We start from the raw sequence: 19234 nt of genomic DNA, 5'->3' as shown, positions 1-19234 counted from the left end.
CTGGGCACAGCGGCCACAGTAGGTAGACATGTCATAGATGCACAGTGCTGGTGCTTGCGTGTCCCCATTCCCATAGAGTCCTACGGGAATGGGGAACAACATTTGGGTTGTAATGTCCTAGTGGCACCGGGAAGTCAGGCAATGGTAAATATTTACGGGTCCAGTGGCAACCCGTCAGTAGCACCGGCACGGTTACCGTCGGACCCGTAATGAGGCCCATTGTGTCTTCATCACCTCCTAGATGACGAATCAGTGAATGTAGCATGTTTACCAGAAAGTCACATTTAGGACAAAGATACGGTTAGACTACAAAAAAAATATTAACATACACAATTCTGTGTTTTTGCCAAGGGGGGAAAACCAGGGTGTGTATTTGGGTTCGATGAAAGGTGTTATTTACCATAGAGAAGAAGCTGGTGGATAGAAATGGCTGATATCATTTTATCTCAGCCACTTTAGAGGCCAGAAAAGTTACATCAGCTACCATGTGGCACAACACTGAGGCAATTAACCTTCCTGTACCATACCTTCCAGATGTTGCTAGCATTTGCAGTAGGGGTCTTGATCCTGACTGCAGACTTTAATATGACTCTTACTCCACATCTAGGTGACATGATAATGGCATGAACACCACTCAAGCTTTGAAGGATGGATTACGATGTGTTGATGATGCTGGCCTTGCAGAACATCCACAGGATAGCTTACATGATGACTGGGACACTTCTCTTGTCAGTGGCAAAATCAACCACTGGGGATATAAATGATTCTGATCACACACAAATCTCTTGCTATTTTATGCACAAAATGTCACCAAACTGAGATTTTGAGAAAGGAAACTCTCCAGACAGGGGAACAAACAAATACCTATTTTCTTAATTGTATTGTATTTTATTTAATTGTTTTTTTATAACACGCTTAACCTGAGTTTGGTTTCTAAGCGCAGATCTGGGATTCAAACCTCGGTTGCTCTGTGTGATCCTGCTTCCAAGACCAGCACGTTGCCGCAGTGCTATCCTCCATTCCGTTCACTTTCCGAGGCAGCAACAAACAGACTAAAGCGGGATCGAAGATGGCTGCATCTCCATTTAAAGACTCCGCCCATGAACTCAGCACTACAAAGCATTCCTGCCATGGAACATGCCCAGAGTAGTCATGTGACCCCTCTGGCCAATCAGTGGGAAGCTAGGCAGTCCAAGCACTATATGAGGGTGAGCCCCCATGACCAGAGTGTTAGGGAGTTTTGTGATACAGAGAAGATGAATTGTGGTGTTAAAGAGGAGAATGAAGATTGCTGGAGCAGAGATGAAGATTGCTGGGCTGACTGTAAAACCTGGAGTGCCAGAACAGATTTGGTTATTAATTGTTGGATTATTCTTTCGATTTAAAAAATGTGCTTAAAGTTTTAATGAATGAAACTAATTGCACAATAAAAAAAGAACAGATTACAAGGCCCAGAGAGGAGAGGGAAGCAGTTGGGCTGGTTGTAAGACCTGGAGTGGAGGAACAGATGTCAAGACCGATAGAGCAGAGGAAGATTGGTGAGCAGATTGTAAGACCTGGATAATAGAGACTCATTGTAAAATCTAGACACTGGAGGAGAGTAAAAGCCAGAGACCAGAAATACAGAAAAGGAAGAAGATTGAAGCAGAGATCAATGGGCAGGTGAATTGATACCTGGCCACAGCCCAAGAAAGGAAAAAGGCAGAAGAAGCAAAGGTGAAGGATTTTGATGAGGGGAAGGCAGAGAAAGTGAAGATGAAGGTTCTAAGTGGAAGTCAGAGCAGGAAAGGACAGGGGCCCTGACAAGAGAAAACAATGCCAGAGTCCCTGAATATACAGAAGGTGGTAGCGTCCAGAGATGTCCGACAATGAAAGGGTAGAGACCCTGGTACCTGTGACTGAGACTATGATAAGAAGGAGGAGGTGAATCAAGTAAAACATGTACAGGGGACTGGCACAGAATAGAAGAACATACAGTGTCCTTGTGAAGTGTCAAGCCACTATAACAAACCTCAACCATCCTGACAACTTAAATAAAAGGCATACAACTGAATATACTTGTTGCGTCATTTGTGACAGTACCCATCTTTCTCACAACTAACACCAAGCTCCCCTTCACTGTCACCTGAGGAGGGGGAGGCGGACGAGTCAGAGTGGCTTGATTTGGCATCTTCTGGTCGCACCTTAGATGTTCCTTTTTTGTCGAAGAGATATGATCTATTCCGGGAAGTCACAACTATGCCTTGAGAGTAGTAACAAAGGGGGTTAGTGGAGAGCCTTCCAGAAATAGCCTGTTTGCAGTGAAAAAGTTGTGAGGCATATACAACCCTGCCGATGACAGCGACGGGCGAGCAGGATAATTGAGGTCCGTAAAGTAACAATGCACTCCAGAGATGGTGTGAACCGAAGCAGAATAGTGAGCAAGCACGGAATGGAGCGTAGATCAAGGTAAACAAAGCTGGAGAGTAGCGAGCACCAAAGGAAAACAGTGGAGGGAAGCCAAAGGCAGGCAGAGTATCCAGGAAGGCAGGGTAAGCAGGGAGGAGAGGAACCATAGAAAACAGAAAACAGCACCTGTACCCAAAGAGGAATAACAAGGGTTGCAGCATGAGGAAGGAGCGGGAACGAGCCAAAGATATAGAGACCACGTGATGGCTGATCAAAAGGTAGACCATGGCAGTACATTAGCAGGATAACCTAATGGGTGATCAATGACAGCGCTTCCATTTAGTCCAAAGCTTCCATGAATGCAGATTCATGACATTCATTCATCCAGGCTTTCCTGCCTATAGAACATAGCCACAGGTGACCATTTGGCAGCGAAAGAGCAAGTAGGGCCACTATTACTTTCTCTCTTGGGCATTTACAGGACCAAGTAGTGTCCTTTTGCTCTTGTATGAGCTAACCCATGCAAATATTTATCCCACAGTGCCTGATTTCACTGCTGCACTGGCAGCTGGCATGTGCTTCTAATTTTTGCAGGCAGTGGAACTGAGGTATAGCAGTCACCACAGCAGATGAATCAGGGTCTCACTATCCTCAGATGAGGCACCAGAACCTGCCAATAAGCTGGTCACTTTCATCTGGTCTTAAAATGGAATAAACCATCAGCCAATCAGTATAAGGCTATATGATTTCTGTGATAACACAGTCCTCAAGGTAGGCAAGTAATTAGTAGTAGCTCCAAGGCGGCTTGGAACACTATGTATTTATTCGTAAATCAAAGAGAACTTTGCCTAATGAGTCTATGTCCATAAACATGGGAAATACCAATGATGGGTCCCTTAAGTGAGTAGATGAGATGAGGGGACAGATACTAGTGTATCAGGTGCAATAGGGATGCATTGGAACGGCAACAGAGGAGATGTGTGCTACAGACTGGCTAACAAAGATGCTACAGGATTAACAGTTTGCAGTGAATACATATGTTACATTTCCAGTATCTACAACTTTGTACAGACGAAAGGGCAAGATGGGGGATTCAAGGTTGAGAGAGGATATCTCCAGACAGATCAAGTAGTCCTTACCCATAAACAAGCTGCTAATCAGGGAAGTCTTGAAGCCAGATAGAGTAGAGATGGAAACACTACAATAACTAAATAAGTGAATATGCGTGAGTAAATTACCATTTTCTTTAGCCACAGGACAAGCATCCCTGTGAAGTTATGAGTTTAGGCTTGGCTAGTCTACAGAAAGTCGTATTATACGATCCTGACAAACTGTGAAGAAGATAATTAGAGATGGACAAATATAGACAGTGACTTACTACAAATCACCCACCCCTCAGGGTCCCAGTAACCCTGCAATCGACCTCTCTTTGTAATTAATACAGCCTTTATCCCTATGGGACATTGGGCCTCATTACAAGTTAGCCGGTCTGGATTTAACAGTGCTGGTAAAACTGCAACGGCACCGTTTCTGTACCGGCTAACAGCGAGTTCTGCAGGCGGGTAGTGTTACTCCCGCCAGGTCTCACCTGGCAAGAGTAACGCCACCCGCCTGCAGACAGAAATGGAAACACCGGCACCCTTATTTATGGTGCCAGTGTTTCCATGGTCCCTATTCCCATGGACTCCTATGGGACTCCATGGGAATGGGGATTAACAGAATTCCGCCTCTGGAATTACCGGGTCACCGGGGTTATAATGCCCTGATGATTCTGGCAATCACAGAGGCGGTAATTCACTACGAGTACGGCGGCAGCCTGCCAGTTTTTCCGGCACACCTACCACCGGACTCGTAATAAGGCCCATTGTCACCTAAAAGCACTTAATACAAATGAAGTCATGCTTTACCATGTACTCATGGCCAATAATCTTCCTAATTGCAATAACCAGTTGCATATGTTGAACGTTCAGTTCCGACCCAAACTATATCTCTCAGCCTATACTGAGAAGGGTTTAACGCCACAGTAATGAAACAGTTGATTAACCATCTTCACCACACACTCATGCCACCAAACATTAGTTACCTATAATCCTGAGCTTTGTGTAAGGGGTCAGAAATGCGAGACGGACACATAGGTATAGTTTTCTGACAAGTCACCATTTTATTAAATGTTGAGGGGTGAGAGAAATGCCTATTTTTGCATGGCCTAACAAGTATTTCCCTGGCTGACAAACTAAGGCTAAAGGAAAGTGACCTAATGTCCAAAAGTATCTGTCCCTCACACTAATATATACAACAAAATAGTCCAGGCATTATTTGGCTGTTTACACTTCACAAAATAGCATATAGCTATTTAGCATATGAATTCAAACATAAAGGTAATACACCAGAATCCTTGTGACCAGGGTTGGTTCCCCTTCCCCTGTATCAATTCAGGATGTTTCAAACCAAAATTTCAGGAAGGTTTTTTACTAGCCAAGTTCCACTCCAGATATACATTTCTCTTCATTTAATATGTCCTTCTCTTGGCAAAGTGACTACCTTGGTTCCAAAGGTTTGCTCCCACTTCAAAACAATTGTTAAAGTGTTCAAACCCCCTACTTTGCAAACCTAAAAGACTTTCTCTTTGCACATCAAGTCAGAAGTCAATTGTAAATGTTCTTTTTTCTGAAAACCAATCACTTTTTATCACATTGTATTTCTCCTTCATAATCAACACCTTAGGATTGTTCACTGAAAAAGATATACTTTAGTCAGGATGATTATACAACAGTTCATCAAACAAGGTAGTGGAATTGCCACTTCTTTTCCACACAACCTTCTACCACATTCAGAGTACTTCAAATAATCTTCTCCCTGGTCCACTCGCCAGCCAGGACTAACTACTATTTGTCCCTTTCCTGGTTTATTCGCCCGCCAGCATCAAACTCCTGCTACTACAGCTTGTTCTCTGTGGTAAGGCTTGTTCCAAACTTTCCACACTTAAAACGTCTATGGGGAAAGTTTAGCCAACAACTACTTCCCGGTACTAAGTCTCTTGACTTTCAACACAATTGGCTTACAGTTACTTCCACATGAATACCGCACAAAAGGGCAATGATTCTCACAATTATCTGTTTGCCATCGGCAATGCAGGTTACAGTTCTGTCCCCCTTGATCCATTTTACTGAAAGTCTCTGATTTCTATTTATACAACCTTTTGGCTCTTTGCAATGTGGTTTACAACTTTCTTCCTCGAGGTATCTTGTTCTGGGATTGTTATATTCATATTGCCTTGGTGTCACAGTCAACTTTCTTTGGCTTTGACAATCCAGGTTATAATGTCCCGCTATTGGATATCCCTCTTTAGGAAAGTTGCATTCACTTTGCTTTACTATTGCCCCTTTTTGGCTTTGGCAATGCGGGTTGCAATATTCCCCTATTCAACATCTCTTAATAGGAGAGTTGTGCCCAGTTTGCTTTAATTCAAATGTTCGGTATTGAAAATGTTAATTAATGTATTTAATTATTTATTTATTGGACATTTGTATGGCACCTATGGTGCCTTGAAACACTTGTGTATAGGCGGGTTATAAATGCCATGTCATATCATATTATATCATGTACACAAGTGTTTCCAGGCACCACAAGACATAAAATGGTCATACTAGGCGGTGTGACATTCTGAGTGTGCAAGTGCAGTGGCAAAAGTGCAGGGGGAGGGTGAAGGACAGAGCAGAAGGGCTGGAAGGAGGGACTGGGGGAGGGGGAAAGTACAGGAGGTGGGAGCGCAAGGGGCTGAGCAAGTACTAAGGGGACCACGGAAGGCAAGTGCCAGGAGAAACAAGGGGAAGGGGAAAACTAGGGCGATGGATGGGGTGGACCAGATTCAGGCTAGTCTGGGAAGTGTGCCCAAGGGCAAGTGCTGGTTAGGGGTGCTGGGGTAGACTGGTCGAGGATGGCCTGGCCCCTGCCAGGCACCAGTGGCAGTAGCAGAGGCAGGGGGACATTAACACGGGAGGAGGAGAGGGAAGAAGGAGGAGAAACGGAAAGTCTTTAGAAGTTTCCGGAACTTAAGGAGATCCATCGTGAGTCTGTGGGTGACATCCCAGTGGTTATTACCATTATTACACAACGGTCTCCTTCAGAGTGCCCTTGGGTCACCTGCATCAGGCCAACTCACTGGTATCCTAGAATCTCCTTCTGACTTGCTGGTTCTGCTTCTTCATTCATTGGGACTCCCCCAGCGTTTGGCAGCTCCTGTCAGTTTGATGCTGCTGGTGCTGACAGTCAATGTAGCTTTCACAGCTCGATTCGTCCTCTGGTGAAAACCTTACACTGGAGCGGGTTACAGGACACAGAATGCTTCTTTCTCCCTCGGGGTAGGTGGCCTCAATACTGCTTCCCGCTGCGCTTCCTCTGCATACACCTGGAATCCAGACATCCGCTACATTTTCTGCATGGCATTCCGCTGTCAGCACAGCAGTGACTCCAACTTCTGCTTCTTCCTGCTGCTCCTCTATTGCCTGCACCTGAAAGGCCTGTAAATGTTTAAAGGTCCCACTCAGGTGTGGGTCATTGCAACAACTAGATTACTTGTTACAATTTGGTAACTCTGGACCCCTCTTCCACGTCTCAATAGTAGAAGTCCATAATGTTCTTATTTGTTTTACATTATTTAACCTACTCTGTTTGGGTGATTTATAGGATGTATATGTGAGGGAATATTTCAAAAGGAAGTGATGGTTTTCTTTTGGGTCTATAACCCAAAAACAATGTAGAATCATAACTAGTAGAAGTAGTAGTATTAACTCCCTGATCCTTATATACATAATTTTCATGATTGCAAAAAGGTTCCCATATTTTGCACCTTGGGTAAGTCTGGGAGGCAAAGCCCTACAGTGACAACATGTCATTAAATATTGAGGCACCAGCAAAACCTCACCCTCAGAAGAGGATGAACACTGCACTGTACCGCCGAAGCACCGGCTGTTGGGATTAAACGTCTGAAACATGCTGGACTTTGGGGTTTAACCAAACCACATCATTGTGTGGACCAATCTGAGACCGCGCCCCCCCTTCCCAGAACACCTTATTACCAGTGTGCGCGCGCACCAGAAGTACCGCCGAAGTACCGGCTGTTGGGCTGTTCGGGTGGCGGGTAAAGGGTTGAGGGAGTATTGTATTATTGTAGTACCCGTTGCTTTAAGGAGCGAGCCGCATTCGTGTTGAGCACTCGGTAAGAATTTTTGGAACTGTTATAATTGCTGATGCGAATTTTTGTGCCTTCAAAGTGTCTATTGAACGATTCAAACCTTACGTAGTGGGCACCTTATTATGTCTACACGGCTACGCAGTGGTCGTATAGAAACTAAAATAACAACCAAAAAACCGAAGGGAAACCGAAGGGAAATTTGAATCTGCTTACTATTGACAATCTAATGGCAGAGTCTAGTGAGAATGCGTATGTTTCCCATTAGTTATCGCCTAACCAGGAAGTGCATGTTCTCAATAAAACATCAACTGCGAGCGTAAGAAAAAGTTTTCTGAGCATGCATGTAAGTGATATTAATCACCCTCTAGGGACTATGGAGGAAGCGATTGCGGAACCTCCATCTGACATTTCTATTCTGGCACCAGCAGTCCTAATGGAACTGGAAAAACGGGTCATTCTTTCCGATGGCCCGCCAACGCCAGTGACTGTGCGCCCGATAGGTAGGCACAAAGTCCACATGCATTCTGATATGTCAAGCGTTGCTTTACCGCAACCTGACGTAGTGACTGATTCTAAAACGCAATTGAACAAATATCCCAATAGGGACGCATATCATGAGGAACAAACTAAAAACGGAGAGGGTATGGTTTGTTCATCTCCTGAACCCCGCACCTCTGCATATGCTAAGATCATGAATGATGACGAGAATCTTGATCGTCATACCCATCCTCCAACTGTGATAGAGGATTTAAATATATTTGAAGCATCGTTCCTGGTAATGTCCAGAATTCTGAACCTTCTCGACAAAGGCCATGAGTATACGCACTATAAATTGCACAATATGAAAGTAGTGTTATCTGAAATCTTGTCGAAATTGAACAAACTTGAGGGTTACATATTTGCTGATTCTTATAAAAGACAAGGGGGTTGTCACTCGCCTTACTCCACTGCGACAAAATTACAATCTACTGCCTCACAAACGGATGTAATAAAAATACTGAGTGAACAAGGTGAAGAATCTAAAGCAGGATGCACACAGTTTGAATTTGCTACAACATTTGCACAAACTGTAAAGGCTCCTAAAAACATGGAGTGTGTTCAGATTTATACTCATGCGCAATTGTGCCAAATGATTGCGGCACATAAAGAGAAAATTGACCAACTTCTCTTCCTTAGCCAACCCAATGAACTAGGCTGCCCTGAGAAGGAAGTGCATAATGAAAAGCCTCAGATTAATTCCTCTATGGACATGCCTGATAGTCCATCAAAGTTGGTAGCTGTACTGAATGAGGAATCTATGAAAACATCCCAAAATTCTAATGCCCCCGTACTCGAGGAGATGCCTAAATCGGGAGAACAAAAACACTTTATGTCGCGCAAACAAAAAAGACTGCATACTCGAGCCATGAATAGACTAATGCATGCCAATGGTAAAAAAACTGAGCTTCAAGCTAATAAAACTAAGAAAAAGTTATTAAATCAAAAAAAGCCGATGACCAGCGATTCGAATGCTGTGAAAGAGGGACTGAGCATTGTGACAGATCAAAGTACTTCCTCTCCACAGATCAACTCCGAACTCAGAATTAATGGAGAGGAGCTTACCTTCGAAAGCAGGTTGTCACTTCAGGCACAAGCCAAGCGCGAAACATAAATTGATAGAACATCCCCTCCTCCACCAGAAAAGGTAGTCACTGATAAACAAAGGGAATTCTCTGCTTCATTGACCTCCGCACAACAATCATTACTATCGACATTTCACAAACCAATTTCTAATAAGAAAACTACGGAGAGGTCCAACCTAGTCCCAACTGACTCTAGAGAGGGCACCAACAGGCTCCTGAAAGGGCAGGAGACTAATTGATTGCTGCAAAAATTGATGGACATGGCATATAACCCACCGGAACTACAGTTCTAGTCATGTGGTCCTGACTTGTTTCAGAATCAATTGGTAATCAACAAAAAAATACCGGAGAAGGCGAGAATTGATAAAGAGAACTCCTTAATGGTTGGAGTGGGCACCGATACTAACCAAAACGAAGAGTTTGGTCCAAACCCTAAACTCGTAAAAATTCAACAGAAACGCCACATGAATGTAATTGAGAATAATGATGATATCTCTCAATGTGCGATGATCTCGTGTATTTTGGGTTGGATGAGCTGCCCCCAAATAAACGGGGATCAAGATCTCAACCGTTCATTTATGTTACAGATGTTTAAGAAAATCCCTGCCCTGAGAACTCTTGTGTCCAATGATATTGTTTGGATTACTTTACCATCAATAAAAAACTACAAGATGGTTTTTGAATTACAATCGGCAATTATTGCGGAATTAATTTGGGATCACAGAAGAGAGCTAAGAATGTTAGGATTAACGATATGTCAACTGAAAAACATTGAAGATGCAAAAATCTTCAATGAGACGCCCAGCCTGAATTCTACCTAGTAATAGTATACAAGCACTAGGTTTAGCCACTGTTCAGCCATCCGAAGCAGCTGTAATAGCACAATTGGTTGAAATATCTACGGTTTCCAAGGATTGGTCATGGTTACCTGCTCTTCTGGAATCACGAAAAAAATGAAGCAATGAGCATACCCGCATAGTAGCCAACAGGTGCTCAGAATAATGTCATGGAATTCTTGTGGAGCAAGAAATTTAACGACTTGGGCCACCAGATATGCTCTTCACGAACTCATTGACATTATATTATGCCAGGAAACGATGTCCATCAAGAGAATTGAAATTGAGGGATTTGTATCTTGGCATATGCTAGCGACACATGAATCTAAAGGTAGACCTTCTGGGGGAATTGCCATTTTTTTTAATACTGGCCTGGAGTATACACTTTTGCTATTTCAAACAAGATACTCTTTCGCTGCAATTGTAATCGAGCTAGGATTGGGCATGAGGGAATATCTGTTAATAATCTCTATGTACTTCAATCCTCTTGTTATTGATCTAAACAAGCTTTTTGAACAACTTGATGAACTCTTTGATGAGGTATTTTCTAAATGGCCTGATGCAAAAGTATTGCTGGGGGGGTGACTTCAACTCTATCTGTGTCAATGGTGTAGTTATGGATTTGGAGACCCTGATGCAGAATATGAGGTCAGCTTCCAACAAAAGGGGTATTCGTTGGCAAGCGCTTTTAGCTCGGTGGAATGTTGTATTGATTAATTTTGAACCCAGAAATAATTACTCCACTTGGAGCCGTAACAACAAAACATCCTGTATTGACTATCTTGCCATGTCTGAAGAGCTACTTGGGACTTGTGATAAGGTTCAGATCTTTACGCCGGACTTGAGTGATCATTCCATGTTATATCTTAATGTACAAGTGAGGGTACCAACTTTGGGATGTGATCCATTAACTAGGTTTCTGGAGCATGAAAGACCAGGAGCCTCTCTAAGGTGGAACCCACATTTATGTAGAAGATTTAATGGTTTTATGATTAGGAATATATCAGCATCTATTAACACAAGTGCTAAAATTGAATTGTCTCTAAGGGAAATGACTACCATTATCACTAGAGCACTTGGAATATTAGTGAAAGAAGAAATAACAAAAATCAACAGAGAGAGAGGACAAAAAGTCCTGACATGCTTACCACAAGGATTGCAATTTTAAATAAAAATTAAAATTGGGATATTGTCCAACTAACGAAATTGGGGTTAACGAATTTCGAGTTCTATAGTACGAAAAAGAAAATACTAAACAAATATCGTAATAACATCAAAAACTATAGAATTTATTTGTATAACACAGTTAACCAAGCAATGATAACTTCGTTGTGTCGTAATGACAGACGATCCACCTGGGCAATACTAAGGGACAAAAAATGTGAACGAGATGGTGAGCAAACAACTAATATTCCTGAGCAATTATGGAAAGAATTTTATAAAAACAAATGTGCATTTCCTGAAAGATTTGATTATTATTATAACAATGATATAACTTACTTAGTTGATGTATCTAAGGGCTACACGTTAGATGATATAACATGGGCTCTTGGAAAAATTAACAACTCAAAAGCTCCAGGCCCGGATTGCATTCGACCTTGTGTTCTAAAAGAAAACATGGTGTTGTGGGCGCCTTTGCTTAAGTCACAATTTAATGAGATCATTCAAGCTTCCGCTATACCCGTCTCGTGGGTTCAATCTGTTATAGTCCCGATTCACAAACTAGGTGATAAAACCAACCCAGCCAATTTTCGTCCCATAGCACTCATTGTAGCAAGTGCCAAGGTCTTTTCAATTCTGATTCTCCAACAACTGAAAAGCTATATTAGCCAATTGGCACTTTTGTCACCATTTCAAATTGGCTTTCGTGCAGGAATGGGAACTGCTTTAAAAGCAACAGTGCTGGCCCATTTGATTGCAAAAAATGGGACATTGAATGCAGGGGCATTGTATATGGCATCGTTGGATCTATCCGCAGCATTTGACTGTGTGATTCGTGAAGTGCTATGGGAAAAACTTGATCGAAAAGGAGTTCTCCACCATCTAATAGCACTTATAGCTAAGCTTCATAAAGATACATCATATCTCGTACGACTTAATAAAGCTGGCGCCACAACAAGTCCGATTCCAATTGAGGTGGGGGTTAAACAGGGATGCAATTTGGCAGCAACCCTGTTTAACCTCTACCTCGCGGACCTTGAGCAAATCTGGAATGCTGAAATATCATATCCAGCAAGGTTGGGCCACTTGACAATTCAGTGGATGGCATTTGAGGATGATGTCTTAATATTAGACCACACTCCCTATGGTCTACAAAACAAACTGGCAATTTTTTCAGAATACTTATATAAGCATAATCTAACTTGTAATCCGAAAAAATCTGGTATTTTTATACTGAAAAATTTTAAAAGAACGTGCTCCACTATGCAATGGTCAATAAATTCAACCCATATACCTCTCAATCCAACCATGAGATATCTGGGGTATGATGTTACTGATTTCGCCTCAAAATAAATGTGGAGACGGAATTTAACTGAGAATACAGTGGTACTGGGCACCCAAATGAAAATAGTGTTTGCGAAATATTGTAAACTCTCATTGACACCATTGCTGGAATTTTATTTACTAAAAGTGGAAGCTATTTTACTTTATGGTTTGGATTTATGCCTAAACAACATTGACTCATTGATTGATCAAATCCAGTGGCAACTCTGGAAATCCACCCTCAGGCTGGCACACTCTTTACCTAATTGTGTAATAAGACAAGAGTTAGGAATAACTGCACTTTCCACTAGATTCCTCTGGCGTCAGCTAACGAATTATGGAAAAATGCTTTTTCCTTCAAGTTCGCTTTATAATGACTTTTTGATCATGATAAAAGATGCAAATCCACCTTCTGTGGTGGCGTTCTCGAATTTGATGATCAACAAGTTGGATACATGTGGGTTGAAACCTGTAGACTTACAATTTCGTGTGGCCTATGTGAAAAAACAAGTGTTTGAACACGATTGGATGTTGACTCTAAATGAGATGCACACAAAAAAATTATATTCTAAAGCCGCTAAATTTGCAGACTTGAGAACTCCACGCAGAGCATATCTGTTCAAATTCCCTGCACAAGTACAACGTCACCTATACTTGAGGTTTAAGCTGACTCAGCTACATACATATGAAAGAATAGCAGGCTGGGAAAAAACAATCTCAAATGAAACACAAGTGTTCTCTAGATTTTGATTGGAGGATGTACATATTGAAACCTTAAAACACCTCTGCATCTATTGTACTAAATTTGAAGCATTACGGTATTCCATTATGGGTCCTAGTGTCTTGGGCATGACTCTCCAAGCTAGGGAATGGTGCTGGACAACCTTTATGTGGGGACATTCAATTAAAAGAATTGTTTTACTTTGTGAATTCCTTGTAAAATTAGTTATAGAGCTAGAGAAGATAAACACAGGAATTGAGACAAATGAAAAATGCCTGCATTAAAATGTTGAAATGTAATTATAACCAAGAATGGTCACGTTGCAAATGTAATATGTATATATCACGAAATGTTCTTGCTTTTTGAATTCTTAATCTCTTATAGACTACTACATATGGTGTAAAGCTTTGCTAAGCATTATGGTACTGTTGTATAGATTGTAATGTGCTGTGCAGCATTCCTCAAGTGTCGGTATGGGCTCGGACACCTTTATGTAGATCTAGTCTAGTAAGAGAATTATTTTTGATTTGTAAATTTCTTCTAAAAATTTCGATTTCGAAATAGAAAAGAACACTGCATCCCTCCTGACAGAGTCACTACATTCCCTTGACGGCTTTCCCCTCCTATGTGATTCTCCCTCATAATACCATCCACAGGGTTATAATTGTTCTTTTATAGCGTCCATAATACCGGTGACCAGTTGCTATGTGCAATCCTGGCATTCGAACCTGTGTTGATATGCGATGTCTTGCTTCCAAAACAAACGCATTGCCCCTGAGCTATCCTCCCGGTTAGGATCAGGTAGCAGCTGCCTTTCCTTAGCCACATGTGATGCCTCAGCAGGATTCATCACATTTGTATTAAATCAGATGCAAGGGAATGAGTGACCCTCATTTCTAACAATCAGAGGGACCAGAATTGTGTGGCTAGTAAATTTGTTCAAATGTATATCACTATGAATATCAGCTCAGTTCAGGGCATTCATTCAAACATCATCTTTTCATATCAATGAAAAGGTCAATGGGCCTTATTACGAGTGTTGCAGTGCAGTAAATATTGGCAGTAACAGCATTACAGCTCAAGTTACTGCCGCATTACCACACCGCTGTACTACAAATTTGGGGGTGATGTGGAGGAAAAAGCTACAGCAAGAAGCTGGAGGTAATTCCTCCACCTTACTGCCCAAAATCAGCCAAGTTGCCACTATTACTGCCGGTGGAATTACCACCAAAATCTCACATGGAGTACTATGCACTCCAATTAATGTGGACTAGAACAGCCTACCATCACTTGTAATCTGTTCACAATACCACCGGACAAAGTGGCAGTAATTGTAATACAGTTTGGTGGCATCTTGAACGATTTACAGCTGTGATACCACCAAACCCGTTCCTTCTAAGGTAGCCCATGCAAGGGAAGCATCCTCTATTTATAGTGAAATGTAGTAATGTGCATGTTCCAGGACAATGAAGTGGGATTCTTACTGATACCTGGACAACTTCCTTCAATTGAGGGATTTTCAATTTGTTTTAGTTTTCTCTATGAACCCATAACCCACAGAAATGTAACCAGCAACATGTCATCTGGGAAAGTTGTGTTAAGCAAGAATAAGACAAAGGTTGTAATGGGGGTTAAGGCTCATATAAAATACTGTATGTCCTACGTTTAGTCATTATAGAAAATTATATAGTTCTGTAGGTTGTAAAATTGATGGGAAGTTTCCAATGCCTTCATCTGGGAGGAGATGCACAAAATACACATTTCACACTTATGAAAAACGTCAAGAATTTCACCCATAACAAATGAATTGATTAACCTCTATACTCTCTCTGCTATAATAGCATTTTTATCTTTCAGGAATCATGACCGTGGTGGGGAATTTGGCAGTGCTTGCTACTGCAATAAAGCGATCATCTCACCTCAAGTCCCCAGAGCTTTTGACAATAAATTTAGCCATCACTGACCTTGGAATGGCCATCAGCATGTATCCACTTTCCATTGCTTCTGCATGGAGCCACTCATGGATTGGAGGCAATGCATCCTGCATCTATTACGCACTGATGGGATTCCTCTTTGGTGTTTCCAGCATGATGACTTTATCTGTGATGGCTATTGTCCGATATCAGGTGACAGCATCACCGAGATCCAATCGTAAGTATTGCATTTATCATTGACAATCATGAATCCTTGGGATTGAGGATTGTGTTAGGACTGTTAAATACATACGCAACTAAGGGAACTGACATTCACTTCTTATTGTTGCACTGAAGCAACTTGTTGTTGCATGTTGCACATTACAAGACTTCAAATAAAAGAAGAAAAAGGTTTATCCAACTGCAACTCTAGTTTGGTCTGAAAATATCTGCTGCCGTTTGGTTAAGGGCAGTCCAGCACCAAAATGCCAGGCAATTCTCTTCTGAACAAGAGTACCTACAGCAACCCCAGGCACGTGTTTCAGCCTGGTTGGGCTTCGTCTGCAAGGTCGAGCTGTGCCTCTCTAAGAACAGTGAGCAAGGGTTCCACATCTGGAATACCCTAATACCCTAGTAACACGTTTCTGGGGTTGCTGTTGGTACTCTTGTTCAGAAGAGAATTGCCAGGCATTTCGGTGCTTGACTGCCCTTGGGCAGGACAAAGACTGATATGTAGTGGAAATGTCTCTTCTGTGAAAGGATGGTGAGCTAAAGACTCTGGTTGAGACTTAAACTCAGGATATAGGCCGGTAGAGAGAAACTCAGAGAGACCCCCCTTACTTATGCATATTAAGTAACTTTGGGTTTTCACCCTAATTTACTAGGGTTTTCCAGACATGGAACCCTTGCTCACTGTTCTTAGAGAGGCACAGCTCCACCTCACTGACGAGGCCCAACCAGGCTAAAAAACATGTCTGGGGTTGCTGTTGGTATTCTCGTTCAGAAGATATTTGCCTGGCATTTCGGTGCTGCAATGCCCTTTGGCAGGACAAAAAGACTGATATTTAGTGGAAATGTCTCTTCTGTGAAAGGATGGTGAGCTAAAGACTCTGGTTGAGACTCAAACTCAGGATATAGGCCGGTAGAGAGAAACTCCCAGAACCCCCCTTACATATGCATATTAAATAGCTTTGGGTTTTCACCCTAAGTTACTAGGGTTTTCCAGACATGGAACCCTTGCTCACTGTTCTTAGAGAGGCACAGCTCCACCTCACTGATGAGGCCCAACCAGGCTGAAACACAACACTTGTCTGGGGTTGCTGTTGGTATTCTTGTTCAGAAGATATTTGCCTGGCATTTCGGTCCTGGACTGCCCTTGGGCAGGACAAAGATTGATATGTAGTGGAAATTTCTCTTCTGTGAAAGGATGGTGAGCTAAAGACTCTGGTTGAGGCTCAAACCCGGGATATAGGCCGGTAGAGAGAAACTCCCAGAACACCGCCTTATTTATGCATTATCTCTAGAACAACCATGGATATTTTGCGAGAATACAAAATATTTTAGATTGGTTTGGGAAAGACAATGCATTATATCTAGAATCCTCTTTGAGGGTAATTCTAATCTTCATCAACAATACAAGTATCTTCTGGCGCGCCAGACCTAGCGGGTATAAGATGCATGACTTAAATTTGCTGGGGAACTTTATAATGACTTTATTATAATTTTATTGGGTTCAACCCTTTAGTGGGTATTTATGAGTTGAGGAAAAATAAATATCCAATGTACCAACTGTTAAAACATTGCTTTTTGCTTTTATCAATGATAAACAGTATTTGTTTTCTGAGAACTGAATTGCTTAAAATGGTGTGCAATACACCAGTGGCTGTCTCAGACATCCATAAGTAATTGCAAGAAACATTGGATCCTGAAAATCATTTGAAATCAGACACCAACGAGAGGAGAATTCAGGTGGGATGTATATATAAGGAATAGTGTATATTAAAACAAAGTTTTGTTTTGTAAATATTGTATTCCTGTCAAAATTAGATGATGGGTGTTGTCTGTCACCTATTTATAGTGTTTGTCTTCTGAAAAAGATTTGGGCACTTTTTGGCATATGAAAGGTCTATTAATCATTGGTGACCTGAGTAAACTGGCTTTGTTGGAAAAATGGAATGCACAGTCAGAGATCTACTTCATATTCATTCTCCTTCGCGTTGAGCATATTTGCCGAATGCCATGCTTCATTTTGTCCATAGCTTAGTATTCTCTTGTGGACTCGGCTTTGCCGCTCTTTCTTTTTCCTTTCTTGCCCCCTGAATTGGTATGGTTTGCCTCCCAGAATACCTCTCATGTCTGTGTCTTATAAAGTTAAATTAGCGGGATTATTTAGGCTCCATCATCTTCAGGCTCTCATCTTCAGGCTCTCCACACCTGCAGCAGTCCACAACCTGATCCGGCCAATCCTGTTTTCAGCTACCCATCCCGCTGGACCAATACGCCCTACAGAAGGCCAGCCTCTACAGCTCTGCTCCTACTGCCCAACAGAAGCACTCCACAAGCTGCGCTATAATTAACCGTGCCTCTGGTAAATCGTGCCGCCATTACGAGCCACGAGCTCATCAACCGAAAATGGCCGCCAATGTTATTCTTTAGCTTGTTGCCTAGCAACACGCCGAGTAGCTCTGCCCCTGATTGGCTCTGCGCTCATACACCACCCCAGCGTCAGCGGGGTGGCGAGAGCCGGCCCTCCGTCCTAAGGCCCTCTTTATAAGCAGCTGCTGCCTGCTCAGGTGCCACATATCGTGTACCCATCGATGTGGGAGGGCAGGAGCCCTCTCATCTTCAGGCTCTCCACACCTGCAGCAGTCCACAACCTGATCCGGCCAATCCTGTTTCCAGCGACCCTTCCCGCTGCACCAATAGGCCCTACAGAAGGCCAGCCTCTACAGCTCTGCTCCTACTGCCCAACAGAAGCACTCCACAAGCTGCGCTATAATTTACTGTACCTCTGGTAAGCCACGCCGCCATTACGAGCCACAAGCTCATCAACCGAAAATGGCCACCAATGTTATTGTTTAGCTCGTTGCCTAGCAGCGCGCCGAGTAGCTCTGCCCCTGATTGGCTCTGCGCTCATACATCATCAAGTTATGTATCAGAGCTTAACAGGATTCCAGTAAAACACCTACCCACCTTCAACGTTGCCCTCTTATTGTTGCAGCCTACATCTAGCCGGCAACTCGAGCATGTAACAGAATCTCGAAATAGCCCATACTGACTATATCGCTAATCGGTGCTGCACTCTGCATGCTTTTACACCCATAGTAATGAAATTCGAAATAGCCTATGTTGATTATTTTACCTATCACTGTTGACCTAGAATGAATGCATTGCCTATACCTGTGCATTTTATCATTGTTGCCCTTGCAGATCTCGACTGCATGTATGGCCAAAACAGCTAATTTCGAACTAGCCTATGCACATGCATCTTATCATTGTTACCCTTTTTGATTATACTGCATGTATAGCCAAAACAGCCAATTTCGATTTTAGCCCATGCCTATGCATCTTCTCATTGCTTCCCTTGTTGATTTAGGCTGCATGTATAGCCAAAACAGCCAATTTCGAACTAGCCTATGCCCATGCTTCTTATCATTGTTGCCCTTGTTGATTTAGACTGCATGTATAGCCAAAACAGCTAATTTCGAACTAGCCTGTGACACCCAAGCCAAGTTCACCACCTCTACTGCATCGCACATTCATGGCACCCGCCAAACTTGCCATCCTCACACTAGTTATCCTCCTCCACAGTATCTGCTATACCTCTTCGGCTAACCAAAAGAAAGACATGTCACCTCCCGCCAACCATACCTCACCACAAAACACCTCCAAATCCCACTATCATGCCACCCTCCATTTTACGCATAATCTGCCCAATACCAACCGCAGAAACCACCTACTAGGATACCGCACATCCTTCCAGACCGAACATTCCAAACACCTCACTCGCCACCCACAAAAAGCAACCGGACATACCCAATATGCCCCCACTCAAGCCCAACCATCACCAGAACCCC

General features: G+C 42.6%; 1 protein-coding gene across 1 annotated transcript in view; it reads left to right on the top strand.

Annotated features, from left to right (window-relative positions):
• Positions 1-19234, top strand: part of LOC138453182 (opsin-5-like) — a 448655-nt gene that overhangs the window by 316820 nt on the left and 112601 nt on the right. The window contains exon 2 of the mRNA XM_069605785.1: positions 15103-15396. Within this exon, the coding sequence (XP_069461886.1) occupies positions 15103-15396 (294 nt within the window). The remainder of the gene's footprint in view (positions 1-15102; positions 15397-19234) is intronic.

The sequence above is a fragment of the Ambystoma mexicanum genome, chromosome 4p, assembly GCF_040938575.1.
Source record: "Ambystoma mexicanum isolate Mex_15411 chromosome 4p, UKY_AmexF1_1, whole genome shotgun sequence".
Lineage (NCBI taxonomy): Eukaryota > Metazoa > Chordata > Amphibia > Caudata > Ambystomatidae > Ambystoma > Ambystoma mexicanum.
Note: the sequence above shows the minus strand (reverse complement) of the source record. Positions and strands in the feature narration are given on the sequence as shown.